Source organism: Sylvia atricapilla, chromosome 4, assembly GCF_009819655.1.
Source record: "Sylvia atricapilla isolate bSylAtr1 chromosome 4, bSylAtr1.pri, whole genome shotgun sequence".
Classification (NCBI taxonomy): domain Eukaryota; kingdom Metazoa; phylum Chordata; class Aves; order Passeriformes; family Sylviidae; genus Sylvia; species Sylvia atricapilla.
This window is the reverse complement of record NC_089143.1, coordinates 52,654,485-52,670,670: the sequence shown is the minus strand read 5'-3', so window position 1 is coordinate 52,670,670 and position 16,186 is coordinate 52,654,485. Positions and strand designations below refer to the sequence as shown.

The window sequence follows — 16,186 nt, the reverse complement described above, 5'->3', positions numbered from 1 at the left end:
TCACTTATATGTAACTACTTTGCCAAAGTGAACCTACAAGCTAAATTTTTCATTCATGCCTCAAGCTATGACTAGAACTTTTCCCAAAGCAAACCTCTATAACTATACTTTGTGCAGTGGCTCAAGTGACAGTGGAAAAGGGAATGCTGAGGGGATCAGTTTAAAAAAAATCTAATGCCAGCAAATCTGGAGTACTTACACTCTATGGGCTCTTGTCCAAGAGACCTTGAGAACAAGAGGAAATGATCAGATTTGATTTGAGGAAATATGTTGTTTCTGTGGATGGATTGGTGCTAATTCTCTGACCTTAAACTAAATAAAGTATTGATCATATACTTTAAAACTGTTGATCACAGTAGTAATTTTGTTGCTTAAGTGATTTATACTAGTAAAAGATATCAACTAGCAGCCTAATAAAAGCATGTTAGAAAACACTTGTTCATAAAGCAGGGATAATCATTAGTGTTCTCTTCCTGCTCATTTCTAGAGTAACTGAAATGACAGACCTGTGGGTGGTGCCTGTGAGCACGCACAGCCTTGCAGAATTGTTCCTGCTGCAAAGAGTGAACAAGCTACACCTGGAATAACACCGTTCTTCAAAGTGTCCCACAGCTGAGAAGTGCTTCAGTTCTCCAAGACTTGGGTGGGACTGAAGGCAGTTAGCAATTTTAGGGGAACCTCCTAGCCAAGCTGAGTGCAAAACAAAAAAGGCTTTAAAACAAAATCAGCAAAGGAAAGTTATTATGAGTGGTGCCTCCTTGATATGAAACTTTTTAAATAAATTTAAATAAATGGGCAAAATGTTTGTAGGTACAAATTCCATAGATAAGATTTCCAACTGTGTCACCAGGCTGAATTCATTATGCCTGACAATGGCCCCAGGAGGTAGGCAAGTATTGTTACACCGATGCTTTGCACTTCTCTTGGAGGCAGTGGAGGTACTTGCATTAGAATTAACTGTACACAACTGCAAGTGTCCACAGGATTAGGCCCAGACCATATATATTTGGAGGTAAGTGTCACCAATAAATGGGAATTAGTTTTACAAACCCTTCAAGAGCTGAAGCAAATGGCATTGGATAAGTGTAACAATCTGCCAGGAGATTGTTCTGCAGAAATGGGGCATATCTGCTTCTGTAGCAGCATGGTCCTGCTTGTCCTCAGTGTAAAGGGGCAGTGTTCAGAAACCGGATTTCCCAGGTACCTGAGTTTTTGCTTTCCTTGCCGTCATCGCTTTTAATGTGTATTTCAAACACATTTGACAGTAAAGCATAAGACAGTGGTCATAGGAGGAGCCTAAGAAACATTTGCTCTGGACCCTTTTCTGCTTTAAGCCATCTTGCTCTGAATAATGTAAGTATGAATGCTTTATTAAGGTGAATAGTCTGATGATGCATTCCATGAGACTGAAAATAATTCAGCTGTATATTGTCTTTTTGTGTTTGTAGTAGCTCCTAGATGGGGTTTGCCATCCCAGGGAGCAAGCCAGCCACTGAGAGAGCAGAAATTCCCTTTTCCTCCTCCTGGGCAGGTTGCAGTTGAGATTCAGTGAGGACTACCCTATCTAAGTGAGCAAGACATACACCTTGGTCTCTATCCGCACTTTTGAGTTTTACTGCATGACGACGAGGGGAGGTACAAAGGGGGCTGTGTGTCCTCCCACATACTTTTCAAAAGGAAAAGAGGAAAGAGAACACGTGGGGAAAGTCGGGAAAGGGAAGAAAAGGAATAAAATACTTTCTGACCAGTGGTGATGCCTGCAGAGAAGCTGGCTGATCTTGAAATGGGACTGAATGAGCAATTAGATGGTTGAGTACAAACTGAGGACTGACCCATGTGCTTTGTGTGCTTTCAGAATGTCTCTGGCTGTAATGATAGAGGAGGCTTTTTGCAAGTCTTTTGTAACCCATTTTTCTGTAACACTAGTACACTCCTGACCCCGAGTTGCTGCCTGGGCCCTTAACCAGGCTGGGAGGAGGGGGGGAGGGCAGGGAGGAAAGGAGGACTCGGGGGAAAATATGCATAAAGATACGGGGGATAAGTTCAGTTTGTTTTCCTCTGAAAGCTTTGACACTTGCTTAGAGCAGATTCATTTTCAAGGCTTCCTACATTCCTGCTATTGTACAGTAAGTGTTTCAGACCGGTGTGCTTGTGTTTCCGACTCCCGTGAAGTCCCCTTTGCAGCAGGGCGTGCCTCGAACCGCTTCAAAAGAACCAACTTCTACAAAAGAAAAAAAGAAACTCAAGTAGGCTTGAACATACAAAGAGAGGGAGAAAGGAAAGTGAAAAGGGCCGGGCAGTGTTGAATACAAAATGAGTTCAGCCAGCCCCAGGAGTTCTTCATCACTTACATTTATCTTATTCTGGGAGAGCAAAGCTAAACCCAGTGCTGACATAAACCACCCTTTGCCTTTGACTTTGACTCTGAGTGTGTGCACACACAGCAGATACAAGCATACAGAGACCACTGGATTTCAGTGAAATATTTTTCCCCCTCTGAACGGTGGTGTTGGTGGGGAACATGGTATTTTGTGTGTCCCCTTTCAAAGGCAAACTGTGGAGTGAGTCTCAGATGCCTCCAGTTTCAAAGCGTGTATGCACTCACAAAACACACGCTTCAAAAATAAGCAGCTGTTACTGTTTCCCAGCCAGGAAGTGAGGAAGTTTTCCCATCCCAGAACCATGATGAGGTGTTTGGCCAATCTCCTCAGTGCTCCATAGTCACTGAGATACTGCTAAGGGAGGTCCCCAGCACCTGAGAGAAGCCCTGGGGTACCCAGAGACCAGAGACCATCCAGGGTATCAGCCACCTTGCATTCACATGAGAGGCTAACATTATGCTGCTTCCCTCTGTGCCCGGAGTCCAGTGGATGGTTTGTGGGATGAAGGATTGGGCTTGCTGTCAAGGAGGCCGACAGCCACACAGCCCACCAGCCTGGAGGGAGGTGTTTAAAGCTTCAACACTGCACCAACCCGGCTCTCCCCATGCTGGGCGCTTGCTAGGCTTCTGGAAACAGGTGTCAGCGGCTACCGCTTAGCAAAGCTCCTGCTCATTTCCAAGGTTTGGCCCGTGGTCCTTGCATGGAACAGCTCACAGCCGCGGCACCCGGTGCCCAACGGGGAACACGCAGGCTGAGCCCTGGGGAGGAGAGGAGAGCGCAGCAGGGCTGCTGGCACAGCACACCTGTGCCACGGGCAACCAGGAGGGGAGCACGTGGTGCCTGCAGACTGAAAGAGAACCCGGGGGGTGGGATTTTAGCCAGCAAACAGCACCATGCAGCACACTGCTGAGGACTTTTTCTAATGTAAGGATAGAAGTATTTCTTGGAAGGGGGGCGGGGGGGCGGCGGGGGAGGTAGACAATGAGGGAGTATAAAAGTTTTTGCTAGATACAAATAGATGGCCTGGCAACTTTATGGATACTATACAGAAACAAGGTATTGACTTCTGCTCTTACCATCTTTCTTACCGAGTAAACGCTTCCATTTTGATCAGAAACTGGTAACTTATTCTGGGGGGTTCCAGCAACTTTTGCCTTTGCAGCATAACTGCCAGGGAAAAAAAAATAGCAAAGGTTTGCCTTCGTTTGTTTTTAAAGAAAGCAAACCATCAGCATTGTGCTTTCTCAATACCATCCAGTTGTTTGTGGAAGGTGGGCCCCAGGCGCCTGCCATGCGCCAAGTGTGCCCAGCCAGCTTCCTAAACTAGTACGGCTGCTCATTCCATGTCACTGCCGCTCGGCTTTGAGCTGCTGGGCTCCCTCGCTCCCTCCCTGGCTTGCGAGTTATTCACTTTTGAAAAAACATATCTACCTCATACTGTGCCCATCACTTTGTTCTCCACACGCCTATTCACACGGGCAAACCTCCACTTCTCCTCTCCAGGCAGGCGGCGGTGGCGGGAGGGGAGGCAGCGCGGAAGGGAAGTTAAGATGCGTGCACGGAGCTATTTCCCTCTCCACCACCTTTGGCCAGCTATTGTTGGCCCAACAAAAGGACTCGCTCGCGGGGGATCGGGACCCTGCCGAAAACGTGGCAGCTCCGGGGGCAATGTGCTGTCCCGGCTGCAAACGCCACCACTTCTCACCTACCGGGTCCCGCGTGGGCTTCCCGCCTGTCCCCGGGATTACCGCTCTAAAACCGAGGGCATTCCCTCGGCGGCTTCGCGGCCGAACTTCCGCACGGCAGCGCCGCGCTCCCTTCACCGCCGCCCTCACCGTCCCGGGCAGGCGGCGCTCCGCGCCGACACCTCGGCAGGGTCGCTGCGGCCGGCGAGAGCCGGGCGGATCGACGGCTACTGCCGCCGGTCGTGTCGAGGCCAAGGCGGGCATTTCCCGGAGCCTCCGGAATTGGGCCAGTGGCGGCTATAAGAAAAAGGATGTTTCCCCAGGCGGGCGCGACGGACCGTCCTCAGAGAATGCCGCGGCAGGGAGGGCCCGGTGCCACCGGGTGTCGGTTCCCTCTGTCGGCAGAGCTGCCCACGCTGCCCGGCGCGGGGCTCTCCCGGCGCGGGGCTCTCCCGGTGCGGGGCTCTCCCGGTGCGGGGCGCTCCCGGCGAGGGGCTCTCCCCGGCGAGGGGCTCTCCCCGGCGCGGGGCTCTCCCGGTGCGGGGCTCTCCCTGCGCGGGGCTCTCCCTGCGCGGGGCTCTCCCGGCGCGGGGCGCTCCCGGCGCGGGGCTCTCCCGGTGCCGGGCTCTCCCGGCGCGGGGCGCTCCCGGTGCCGGGCTCTCCCGGCGCGGGGCTCTCCCGGTGCCGGGCTCTCCCGGCGCGGGGCGCTCCCGGTGCCGGGCTCTCCCGGCGCGGGGCTCTCCCGGTGCCGGGCTCTCCCGGCGCGGGGCTCTCCCGGCGCGGGGCTCTCCCCGGTGCCGGGCTCTCCCGGTGCGGGGCTCTCCCCGGCGGGGGGCTCTCCCGGCGCGGGGCGCTCCCGGCGCGGGGCGCTCCCGGCGCGGGGCGCTCCCGGCGCGGGGCGCTCCCGGCGCGGGGCGCTCCCGGCGCGGGGCGGACGCGCCGTCGGGGCGCTCCCCGGCACCCCCACCCGGTTCCGCCCCGCCGCGCGCGGAGGCCGCCCGGCGCGCGCCTGCCCGGGGCGGGGCGGGGCGGGGCAGCGCGTGCCGCCGGCCCGGGCTCCCCCCCCCGCTCCCCCCCCGCCCGCCGCCGGCCGCCGGCACCGCTCCCCCCGCGCGCCATTGGCTCCCCGCACGCGCCGGCCCCGCGCGCGCGCGCGCCATTGGCCCCGCCGACACGCGACCGGCGCGAGTGGAGGGCGTGCGGCGGGAGGGGTGGGGCGCGAGGGAGGGGAGGGGGGAGCGGGGGCGGGGGGGACCCCGGCGCGTGCCGCTCCTTAAAGGGGGGCGCGGGCCCGGCCGACACCGGAGCCGTCGGGGCGCCAGGCCCGATGGGCGCGCGGCGATAGAGCCATGAGCCTCCCCTGGGCAGAGCGCGCCCGGGAGCCGCCGGGGCCGCCGGAGCCGCCGCCGGGACCGGAGCAGAGCGGCTGCGGCGGCTTCGCGCCCGGCTCGTGGCTCGGCGTGTGCTGCGCCGCCCGCCTGCCCGCGGCCGCCTCGCCGCGCTACCTGCTGCCCGGCGAGGACGAGGAGGCGGCGGCGGCGGAGGGCGGCGCGGCGCGGGGCGGCGGGAGCGGCCCCGGCGGGGCGCGGGGCGGCGGGCGGCCGCGGGGCGGCGGCGGAGGCCCCGGGCTGCGGGCGCCGGTGAGCGGCGTGCAGAAGCAGCGGCGGCTGGCGGCCAACGCGCGGGAGCGGCGGCGGATGCACGGGCTGAACCACGCCTTCGACCAGCTGCGCAATGTCATCCCCTCCTTCAACAACGACAAGAAGCTCTCCAAGTACGAGACGCTGCAGATGGCGCAGATCTACATCAGCGCCCTGGCCGAGCTGTTGCACGGCCCCGCCGCCTCTCCCGACGCCGCCGGCAAGGCCGAACACCGCGGGGCCCCCTTCGAGCCGCCCTGCGCCGCCGCCGGGGCCGGAGCTCCGCCGGGGCCGCCGGCGCCGCCGCCGGGGCCGCCCAGAGCGTCGCCCCCCGGGCACGGCAGGACTCGCTTCCCCCCGCCGCCGGCCGCGGGGGGCTACTCGGTGCAGCTCGACCCCCTGCACTTCTCCTCCTTTGCGGAGGGCGCCCTGATGGGACAGAGAGCCCCTTCCCCTGCCCTCCTCATGCCGCAGCCCGGGCAGCCGCCGCAAGAGAGGAGCAAGACGTCGCCTCGGTCGCACAGGAGCGACGGGGAGTTCTCGCCCCGCTCGCACTACAGCGATTCGGATGAGGCCAGCTAAGGCAGGGGCGTCTTCCCCGGCACCCCCGCAAGGCCGCCCCTCGAAGCACAGACTCCGCCGTGAGCGGCCGGGCTCGGTGCCGCCACGGATGGCATCGGCTCCCCTCGGTCGCTTTGAAATCCACCCCCTCGTTTCCCACCCCCGGCAGCCCCTGGTTTGTCCAGAGGGGATGGCTGTTAGCGAGTGACTTTACTAGCCCTGTCTGTCAGGGTCGGTTGGTTTGTTTTCATTTTTAGTTTACACTTCTAAAGTTTCTTTCGCCTAGAAGTCGTTGCCGTTCCCTCCTGCCAACACGCCACCTCGCAGCGCGGAGCCTGGCTCGCCCCGTCGGCGAGCAGGTGATGCGCAGGGAGAAAGCCTGGCCCCGCTGCCGGGGGTGCCGCCGGCGCCGTCCATCCCCACCCGGCCGTGAACCCGCCCTGACATCCCCGTCTTCCAGGACACCGATCCTGCCGTGGGTCGCTTTGCTGTGGAAACACACACATGCACACATACACGCATACACACACACAAAAACTCGATAACGCACCGTCTTAACCTGTAAATAGCGGAAAAATTTTGGATTTTCCTTAGAGCACCATGTCGGCGTCTTTTGGGGGAAAACTTGGCGCAAGCACTTTATCAGCGGCTGGAGATGCAGTTTCAAGAGGAAAGCTACTAACTGCCAATTGGAGACCAATATTTAATTAAGCCACTTAATCCTAACGCTCTCTTAAAAACGAAAACGGTTTTGTCGTGTCAAACTTTTATGTCGGTTTTATTTTCCTTTTGTGGTAATAGGAAACGTATTTATTATGCAGTGTTTGCAATTATTTCCGCTTCTCTCTTTTTTTAAAAAAAAAAATCTTTTCTACCACGAAAATCGTTTATTTTAATTTTAGCAACGCCAGCTGCCATTGTTTTATGTATTTTAATTTTAAAATTTTTTGAGATCAAATAAACGTGGAAAAAAAAAAAAAAAGAAAAAAAACAACCAAAACAAAATCAGCCTCAAAGCGTGGTCGGCTTCAACTTCTCCCCTCGCCCTCCCCGACCCGGGGTGGTGTCAAACTCGGCGGCGGGGCTGAGCGGTACAAAGCCGGGGCGATGCTCCGCGGAGCCGATGGGGCGCCCCGGCTGCCTGCAGAGGGACGGGCCGGGAGCCAGGGGCCGGGGCGGGCTCTGCCCCGCGTGGAGCAGCGCTGCCTCCGCTCCCTGCTCCTCTAGGAGCGTGTCCCGTTTCCGTCCCGCAGTTCCCAGCGGAACCGGGGAAATTGCAACAAGTGCAGGGTAAGGAGCTTGTCGCTGCTCTGTAGCGCCTGTCCTCGCACTGTCGCTTGAGTCACATTATCCCCTTCTTCCCCAGTCCTCCCCTTGTCGGGGACACGAGCGGATCTCCCCACGGGGCGTCCTCGGTATAAGCCGAGCGGAAAGGGCTGGGAGCGGGCAGGGAAGCCGGCGGGGGTTTTGGGACACGCGAGCAGCGCGGCGGGTCGCCGGGGGATCAGGATGTGGTCCCTGGGCTCGGGTTAAACCCGGATGGGACTGGGGGATTGACTGATGCTTAGCCCAGCCTGCCCGTGACACCTGACCCGGGGCTAAACCGGAGCCGTGTCGGTGCCGGGGTCCCGCTGGGTTCAGCAGGTGACACTGGGAGGAGGGTGTCAGAGATGTGATCAGCTAACCAGGCGCGCCCGGGGGAGCGGCCCCCGCGGGAGCGAAGCCCGTGAGGGTGTCGCTTTTCCCTGCAGAAACAGGGCACCTTCCCCCGCGGTAACCTGCGCTGTCAGCCTGCCCTGCCCGCCGCCAGCACCCGCGGCCGCCGCCCGTACCTGCCGCAGCGGAGTACGGTCCCGCAGGGTGGAAAGTTTATCGGGAGGGTCATTTCTCTTCCTAATAAAACGCCTGCTTTGTCGGCGTAGGTCAGCTTTGGTTATCGGCACTGATTTTTGTGCTGTCGAAGCCGGTCTCGCATCTTGAGGGGCACGCGAGGAGTCCCATCACTGGAGTGATGCGGCGGAGCAAAAAACCACCAACTTTGGGGGTGTTGTTTTGTTTATTTGGTTTACTTTGGGGATGTACCGGCGCGGGGGAAGCGGCGGCCGCAGCCGGGACTGAGGGGCAGCACCCGCGGAGGGGTCCCGGCGTTGCCGGCGTGGGTTGAAGGGATGCACGCAGCCTCTCTCCGCCCCGCCGTCCCGGGCTCTGCCTCTGCGGCGGCCAACGCCAGAGGTGGTGGAAAAGAGCGCGTCAAAATCCTCCCCGCTCCCTCGGTCGGGTCCTTTCCCCCGACAGAGGAGCGCACCCCATGGCGCGGCTGCTGCTCGCAGCCCCAGCGCAGCACTCGCCGTCTGAGGAGCCTTTTTTTTTTTTTTTTTTTTTTTTTTTTTTTTTTTTTTTTATGCTTCTTTGAAAGAGATACCCACCCGCATTCCCATTTTAAGGTTCAGCTATAGAGTTTGCATAACAACCGCTTGGCAGCCCCCCTCTCTTTGCACTCCGTTAACAAGCTGTAACGTATAGCTGCAGGTTGCTATAATCTCATTAATATTTTGGAAACTTGAATATTGAGTATTTCAGACCGCTCATTCCCCATATGCCAGGCCACTCCCGCTATGCTGGCTGGTTCCTTTCTCTCCATTATTAGCAATTAGCTCCTACCTTCCAAAGTCAGATCCAAGTATCCAAGATACTAGCAAAGGAATCAACTATGTGTTGCAAGCTAAGCATGCTTAATATCTCCCAAACAAACAAAGAGACAACATTTCTTTAAGTAATGAAGATGGATAAATCGCTTTATTGAGCTTGCGACAGTGTTTGTTTTGTATAGACTACCGCAAAGTTTTTTAACAAGAGCGAGGACGCGCACCAGCCCCTGGAAGCAGTCTCGCCCGGTTTGCTTCGTGGGGTTTTATCATCCTAAACGGGCTTTTATTTGAAAAGGGCGAGTCAGAAGCGCACTATCCGAGCGTTAAATTTTGGCTGAACGCTGGCTGTCCTCCGGGGTGTGCGAAGAGACCGCGGGGGCTGGGGGGGCTCGGGGAGGCGGTGGCCTTTGTGCGAGGCGCACGGCGGCTCCGTTGAGTTTTGAGCCCGGCTCTCCGGGCGAAGCGCGGCCGCGGACTCCGGTGCGGGGCTGTGCCCGGCCGTCCCCGCCGCGGGGATTTCGGGGGGACGGAGCGGGGCGAAGAGCGGCGCCCGAGGCGCGTCTCTGCCCTGTAGCTCTCCAGCTGCTGTTTGCTCAACCTCTGGCCTCGGGGAGGGAGGAGGAAGGGAGGGGGGAGAAAGGGTTAAACCCAGCGAGGGGAGACCAGAAAAGCGCAGGGACCGCGGGAGGGTGTGGGGGGGTTAGAAGGGGAGTTGGCCGTGGGGCCAGCGTTTCTTAATTAGAGCGGGGCGGACAATGCTTTGGGGCGGACAATGGGGGGGACAGGGGGGCTGGAGGGCGGAGGGGGGGTCTGGCCTCGCTCCCGGCCGCGGTGCGCCGTGTCTGGAGCGGAGCACGCGTTGTCAGCTGGTGAGCGCAGCGGCCTTTCAGGCGGCTCCCCAGGGAGCTGCGCGCCCGCGGTGAGCTCCATCGTCACCCCCTCCCCTCCATCATCATCATCATCGGCCTCCTCCTCCTCGGCGGCCCCCCACCCCAGCCGAGCACAACAGCCAGCATTCAAGCCCCCTTCCCTCCCTCCCCTCGCACAACAGCAGCGCAGTGGCAGCCACGCCACCTCCCAGCAACCAGCAGCACGCGAGGGCACCGCCGGGGCACCTGAAAGAGTCAAAGCAAAGAAAGGGAGACAAAGGAGCAGAAAAAGATACGCAGGAACGGCCCAGCGTGTCTGCTCCGACAGTGGGGAGAGGCAGGCGCCCACAGAGGGATGGGCGAGCCCACGCGAGGCCGGCACGCACTGCCGTGCACACGTATGGCCGCATGCACACACGAGCACTCGCTCGCAGGTGTCCGAGCCGCTGCAGCACTCATGAAGACACTCAGAAATCCCCCGCTCCGTGCAGGAGCAGAGGGAAGAGCCCCGGCAACTTTGCGGCCCCACAGCCCCGTCCCCGCGAGGGGCACCTCCCGGCTTGTGTTTCTCTGTGCGCCCGACTCCCGTGGCCCCACCTTTGGCACTGCCACCCACGGGCACCGATGCCAGCACGCGGCAGGAGCCGACCTGGTGTCTGGTCACCCGCGGTCGCATGTGCCCGTGGCGTGCCTGTCCGGGAGAGAAAAATGAGAGGAAAGTGGCGAGGGATCATCTTACGCGGGGGTGAGGCGGGCAGCCTGCCGGCCCCGCGTGGGGAGCATCCACTGCACGGCCGAGCCAGGCTGGAGCGAGGAGCTGCCGGCGCGCCCTGGGGGACAAGTTTTCCGCCCCTGCCCAAGTCATTGCAACGCGGAAGGGGCTTTGTCGGGGCTGTGTGTCCGCCGGGGTCGGGGCTGGGGAGCAAGACCGGCTGCCCTCCCGAAGCTGGGTTGGGGCCTTAGAAAGCCACATGCTGCCCTGCCGCCACCCCACGATCCGGACCCTCTCTAAGCACATTTTCCAGAGCTGCTGCACCCCCGGGAGTCGATGGGAGCTCGGCTCCGCGGGCTGCGCTGCACCTGTGCGGTGGGTGCGCTGCCACTGCCGCCGCTGGCCATTTCCAGGCTGCCCAGAGCGGGGCAGACAGAGAGGCCTCTTCTGAAGTGCTATCGAATGGCTCGGGATGCTTTCGGGAGCCCAGCCAAGGCGTGTCAAAGGCGGTTTGAGCGGTGAAGCATTTAAACGCTACAATGGGTGACTTTCTGGCGTGTGCTTTTTCTCCCTCCCTGCTTAGGCCCGAGAGGAGGGAGCAGGCTTTTTACTGAGCCCCTCCGGGACTGGATGCGACACCCCCAGCCCGGTGCCGCAGCCGGGCTCTTTCTCGCGGGGCGCCAGCGGCGGAGCGGCCGCCTCTGCCCCGTCGGGCAGCGGGATGAGCTCAGGTCTTCTGCCGCTGCCTGCAGCTTTTGGCTCCCAGCTCGGTTTGACCGAGGCTGCTCGGGGTCGGGAGGTGCCGGCCCGTCGCACCCGCTGCAGCACGGTGTGCAGCTGCGGCTTGAGATGGGAGCTTGTGCCGCGCGGGGAAGGGCTCTCAGTAGTGCTGGATTTGGGGGTGGGAAAGCAAGTCCCCTCCATTTCTGAAGAGAATCCTTTCTGTATTTCATCCTGGCTTTTCCTCCGGTTTTGTTGGGGGGCTTTTTTGTTTGATTGATTGATTTTGGAGGTGGTTTTTGTTTGTTTGTTTGTTTGTTTGTTTTTGCTGTTGTGTTTTGGTTTGATTTTTTTTTTTCCTCACCCCTCTTCCCCTGCTCTCCCCTCTCTGATTTCATCTTTCTTTCCCGGTGTCTTGCTGCGGCCACTCCTTTTTCCCCGCTGCACGTCGAGGCGCGCTCCCGCCGCCAGGCTGCCCCGGAGAGAGGCGGGCGGAGGCGCGCACCCGCCGCGGGCGAGCGGGGCTGCAGCACTTTTGTGGGGCGGTTAATCAATGGCACATCAGCGAGACAGCGCATCAGCCCATCTGCTTGATATATATTCAGAAGGGCTCCAGCCCTTTTGAAGTCTAATTTCTTCCCCGGGAGAACGCGCCGGATAATTTACCATCATTTCCCAGGCAGGGCGGCCAGCGGGTTAACCCTTTCCCCAAGAGCTGCGGCCGCGGGTTTTCCTCCCGAGCGAGCAGCTTTGAATGCCTCAGCGCCTCGCCACAAACTCGTAAAAGTGCCTCTTTAATGGTACGTGACTCGCTGAAACAGGACACCCGGCCCACCGGCACGGTAAACCCCTCTCCAGCTTGTCAGATCGGTGTTTAAAGGACCTGTTCGGAACAAGCAAATCCCTCCACCCTGCCGGGTCAGCTCGTATCATTTCAGCTCCAACCACCCACCGATATTTTTGTGTTCCGACATCTTTGGCCTTGGGTTGTTTTTGGTTTTTTTATTTTTTTTTGTTTCTTTTTTTCTTTGTGGTTTTTTTTTTGTTTTTTTTTTGGTTTTTTTTTTTTTTTTTATTCCCATCCGATGCTGAGAAACGCAGTTTTATCCAGAGGCAGGAGGCAGGATGGGGAGCGAGCAGCGCATCGTGTACGGGCTGTGGTGCAACACTGGTGCAAAATCCTCCCGCTCTGAGCGTGGCGGAGCCCGGCAGGTGCGAGGGGACGGGACGGACCCCACGTCTCTCCCCTCGGCCTGCGGGACCTCGGCACGCGTGGGGAACGCAGGGGCATCGCGGGACCCCTCCCCGCTGCTGGAGGGGACACGCCGGGAGGTGGCCCGTCCCTCTACCCCGTCCGGGGCCGATGAGCCCGGGGAGGATGCCGGGCCCGCACCCAGCACCCCTGCACATCTGGGATCCGCCCCACAGCGAGCCAGCGGAGCTTTCGGAGTTCCGTCCCCGGGTAGGGGAAAGCGTTTGACTGCGAGTTTCTGAGCTTTTATTTGTTTTCTCTGCTCCCTTCCTCCCGCGAGGGCTCTGCCAAGACGGGAGATGCCCGGACCGCCGACGTGCACTGACTGAACTCTGGTTCAGGGGACAGGTTGAACAAGCCGAGACCGTTGAGCGGCAGCACCTGCTTCCCATAAACCCCAAAAGCAAACCCTGGGGACCGGCCGGAGCCGCCGCAGTGCCCTCAGTCCCCACCTGCACTTCGCTTATCTACAGTCAACATTTTTATCCTGCCCCACAAAGGTTCCTGCTCGCTCCCGGCTCCGGAGCAGCATCCGCGACCAGCAGCTACACCCCGGCCCCCGCCGCTCCCCCGGCAGTCGGCGGACCCCGGCTCCTCCTTTCCCCAAAACTGGGGCCGCCCCCGCTTCTCCTGGGAGCAGTGCGAGATCAGCTTTTATTATTATTATTATTATTTATTTATTCATTTATTAAATCCATCAGCCCAGCTTCTGAAAGAGCCGTGCATGTCAATGTCTCCTGCAACGTCTCTTCTCTGAAGTCTACTTCAAAAAAAAAGAGGAGGGTGGTGCATTTATTTATTGGGGATTTTTTTTTTTTTTTTTTAACACAGAAAAGATAGTTCTTCTGCCTAAACATTTTGTGGCTAGAGAGGCTGGGAGAAGCCTTGCTGTTGGCTTCCACTGGAGCAGAAATGGGCTGTGCACGGTGCCAGAGCAAAGTGGGAAGGCAGGGGAAGCAGGGATCCCTGTCAGAGTGGGCAGTGAGCTCCTCCCTAGTCCATTTTGGAAAGCAGTGGAGAGGGGGCTAAGTACTTTCATACAGCTTGTCTGCTTTGGATTTCAGTTGCTGCGGGCAAAAGCATCACTTTAGTATTTGCTTTGTATTAGCCACAGATTATATGATTTTATTTTTCTCATTGCAGCACTAATGCTGAATTTAAGGCCAGTGTTACATGAAGGACCCCCAAAATGCTGACTGTCAGCAAACTGTGACAATTTGTGGTGGGACTGTACAACCATCCTACAGAAATGGTACAGCTGAGAGCTTGGCTAGGGCTCACATAGGGACTACTCACAGTTCTCAGTCCTTGTCTTATCCTCTGGCCTAGGGGGAATTATCCCGTCTACGTAGAAGGATGTGAGGTACAGAAATGTTAAATGACTTCTTATGGACAACAGGAGCCCAGGGCCAAAGGTGAGGATGTAGAATGTGTGATGGATGTGTGCCACTGCTTTCTAACACAACACACCAATCCAATTCCTTCAGAAGTATTTCCAGTTCCAAGACTTTGCTCAAAGCAAGGGTCAAAGGCTGGCTTTACACCTCCAGACATGTTTCACCATGGTTTTGGATAGGGCCATCCTTTCCTGATGCCTTAGGAAGCAGGTGCAGGGCAGTTTTTGTTGCCCCAGCTGTAGCCTGTTATCTAGAGTGGGTCAAGAGGGAGGGAGAGGTGAAATTTACTGATATAGGATAAAGCTGAGCACTATTTTGGGAGGGATGGTGATTGGATGCAGGCTTCTGCAAGCACAATGGTTCTCCTGATTCGTGGGTTGTTACCTCATTAAGCTTGAATCTGCCTAATTTGTTCCTGCTGGAGCTTCTCCATTGGGATGGGTGAGAACAGGGTTCTGAGGTAGCGTTCCAGGGTATGGGAGACTCTAAGGTGCAGTTGGATGAGCAGAACATGCAGTCCCTACCAGCCTCAGTCATCTCTCAGGTAGGAAGAATATCTCTTACTTTTTTCTGAAATTAGCAGTGCTGCAATGTTTGTAGTGAAGATATGGTGAATAGAACCTGAATTGAATTGATGTCTTTCATTGCTTAGTAGAATGTTTTGCCTCATTTGTGAGAATACTCTCACAGCAAATTTTTGTGTAGTTTATCTCTGGTCATGGAAAGATTTCTGGATTAAATTAATTATGCTCCTATTACTTGGCTATCAAGACATTCAATTAATCTTCTTCCCTGCTCTACAGTTTGGTGGCTTCCTCTTTGAATTGAGGAACATTCTGAAAGGCTTTTCTTTAAAAGGCCTTGAAAAGCAGAAGGTTGTTTTTGTGACGATGGCAGCTGGGAAGGAAAGGCTCTGAATTGCTGTTGGATTTCTAGGAGTTTCCTGTTGGGAGAGTGAAAGCTTGGGAGAATTGCTGGCTGTAATTTTGGAGTTAGAAAGTAATGGGGTTGCTTCACTTGCATGCTGCTGTTGCCGCTCACTCCTGACCCCATCCCTGATACCCTCAGGGGAGCTGCAGTGAGTATTCAAAGATGAGGGTGAAGGAGTGAGGCACCTTTTGAGGAAAAGCAGTTTTATTTGATATCATTAGCTAATTCTGCAAAGGCTACAAGGTATCTTTGCAATAAAACCCCTTTTCAGCTGGGCTCTCCTAGGCCTCTGAAGATTATGTGCTGTGGTTTTACTGGAAGTTTCTCAACCTTGGGCTGCCCCACCGGGGGCTGGGGCATGGTCCAGTGTAGCTGAAGCAGCTGTGAGGTTCTAGCAGTGTGCTGGAAAGTTCCTTGCACTGCCACACACCTGCCTGGGGCAGCTGTGGTGCTTGGTGACACCTCCATGGCAGGTGTTGCTGTGGTTCCAGAGGAGCTGGAAGCTGAGTTTGTGGTGGCAGCTCCAGGGCATGACCTTCCTCAGCCACTCCAGTGCTGAGGCGTCCCTGTCTCTGTGTGGGTATTCAACTGTAGAGGTGTGTGTAAGGGACATAAACCTTTGTATATCTCAGGCTAAACAAGAATTTACAGAGTAATTCATAACTTTTCCACTGGTATCCCCACGCCCTGAGGAAGTGACATCTGGAAAGGGTATTTCTGTATTTGATTTCCCTTTTGTTTTTCTAAATAACTGAGAAGTGTAAATAGAAGAGCATCTTCCAACAGAAAATAGTGTGTCTAAATTTACCTTAGAGATCCTGTGGTCATAATTTCAAGTATTAAACCAGGAACAAGAAAAAAAAATTCCCTAAAATGGAAATAAGAGAAATGAAAGATGAACATTCAAAGCCAGGTTTTTGACTCTCCTGCCGAGTATTCCAAGGTTTTCAGCTATTTCTGTGGCAGTTGGGTGTTTAGCAGAGGAGGAAAACTTAGACTCTTGTTGGAATACTACAGTGATATCTGTGGGTGCATTTGGCAGTTGTACTTATTATCCTTGCACACCTTGATAGTATTTGTGGAGCTAATGTAGGGAATTGACTTGCAGATTCCTGAAATAGATGATGGTCCTCCACAGAGGGTCAGCAGGCCAAACTGAATAAGGCTCTCCAAAGTTTGCAGGAAACATTGGGAACAAATATCTTGGTGTCTTCTTTTGGCAGACCCTTAATTTGTTTATTCACGTAAAACCCCAACAGATTTTCAAAGAAAAGAGCTTTCATTTTTCCCCTTCATTAATTGGTCTATTTTGATGAATCTTCTTGATTTTCAATACCTCAAATGTGAGAAATGTAAAAACATCAAGTTTTGAGGTGTTAACTCTACCTTTG

The 16,186-nt window shown here is 56.4% G+C and overlaps 1 protein-coding gene across 1 annotated transcript; it reads left to right on the top strand.

Annotated features, from left to right (window-relative positions):
• The first annotated feature begins 5,415 nt into the window (after positions 1 to 5,415).
• ATOH1 (atonal bHLH transcription factor 1) lies at positions 5,416 to 7,228 on the top strand. Its single transcript, XM_066318457.1, has one exon. It carries the CDS (start codon positions 5,416 to 5,418, stop codon positions 6,286 to 6,288), a length of 873 nt encoding a protein of 290 aa, XP_066174554.1. The 3' UTR covers positions 6,289 to 7,228.
• The last annotated feature ends 8,958 nt before the right edge of the window (positions 7,229 to 16,186 follow it).

Excerpts from the sequence above, each read along its gene's own strand:
- ATOH1 (XM_066318457.1), top strand. The coding sequence starts at position 5,416 with ATGAGCCTCCCCTGGGCAGAGCGCGCCCGGGAGCCGCCGGGGCCGCCG.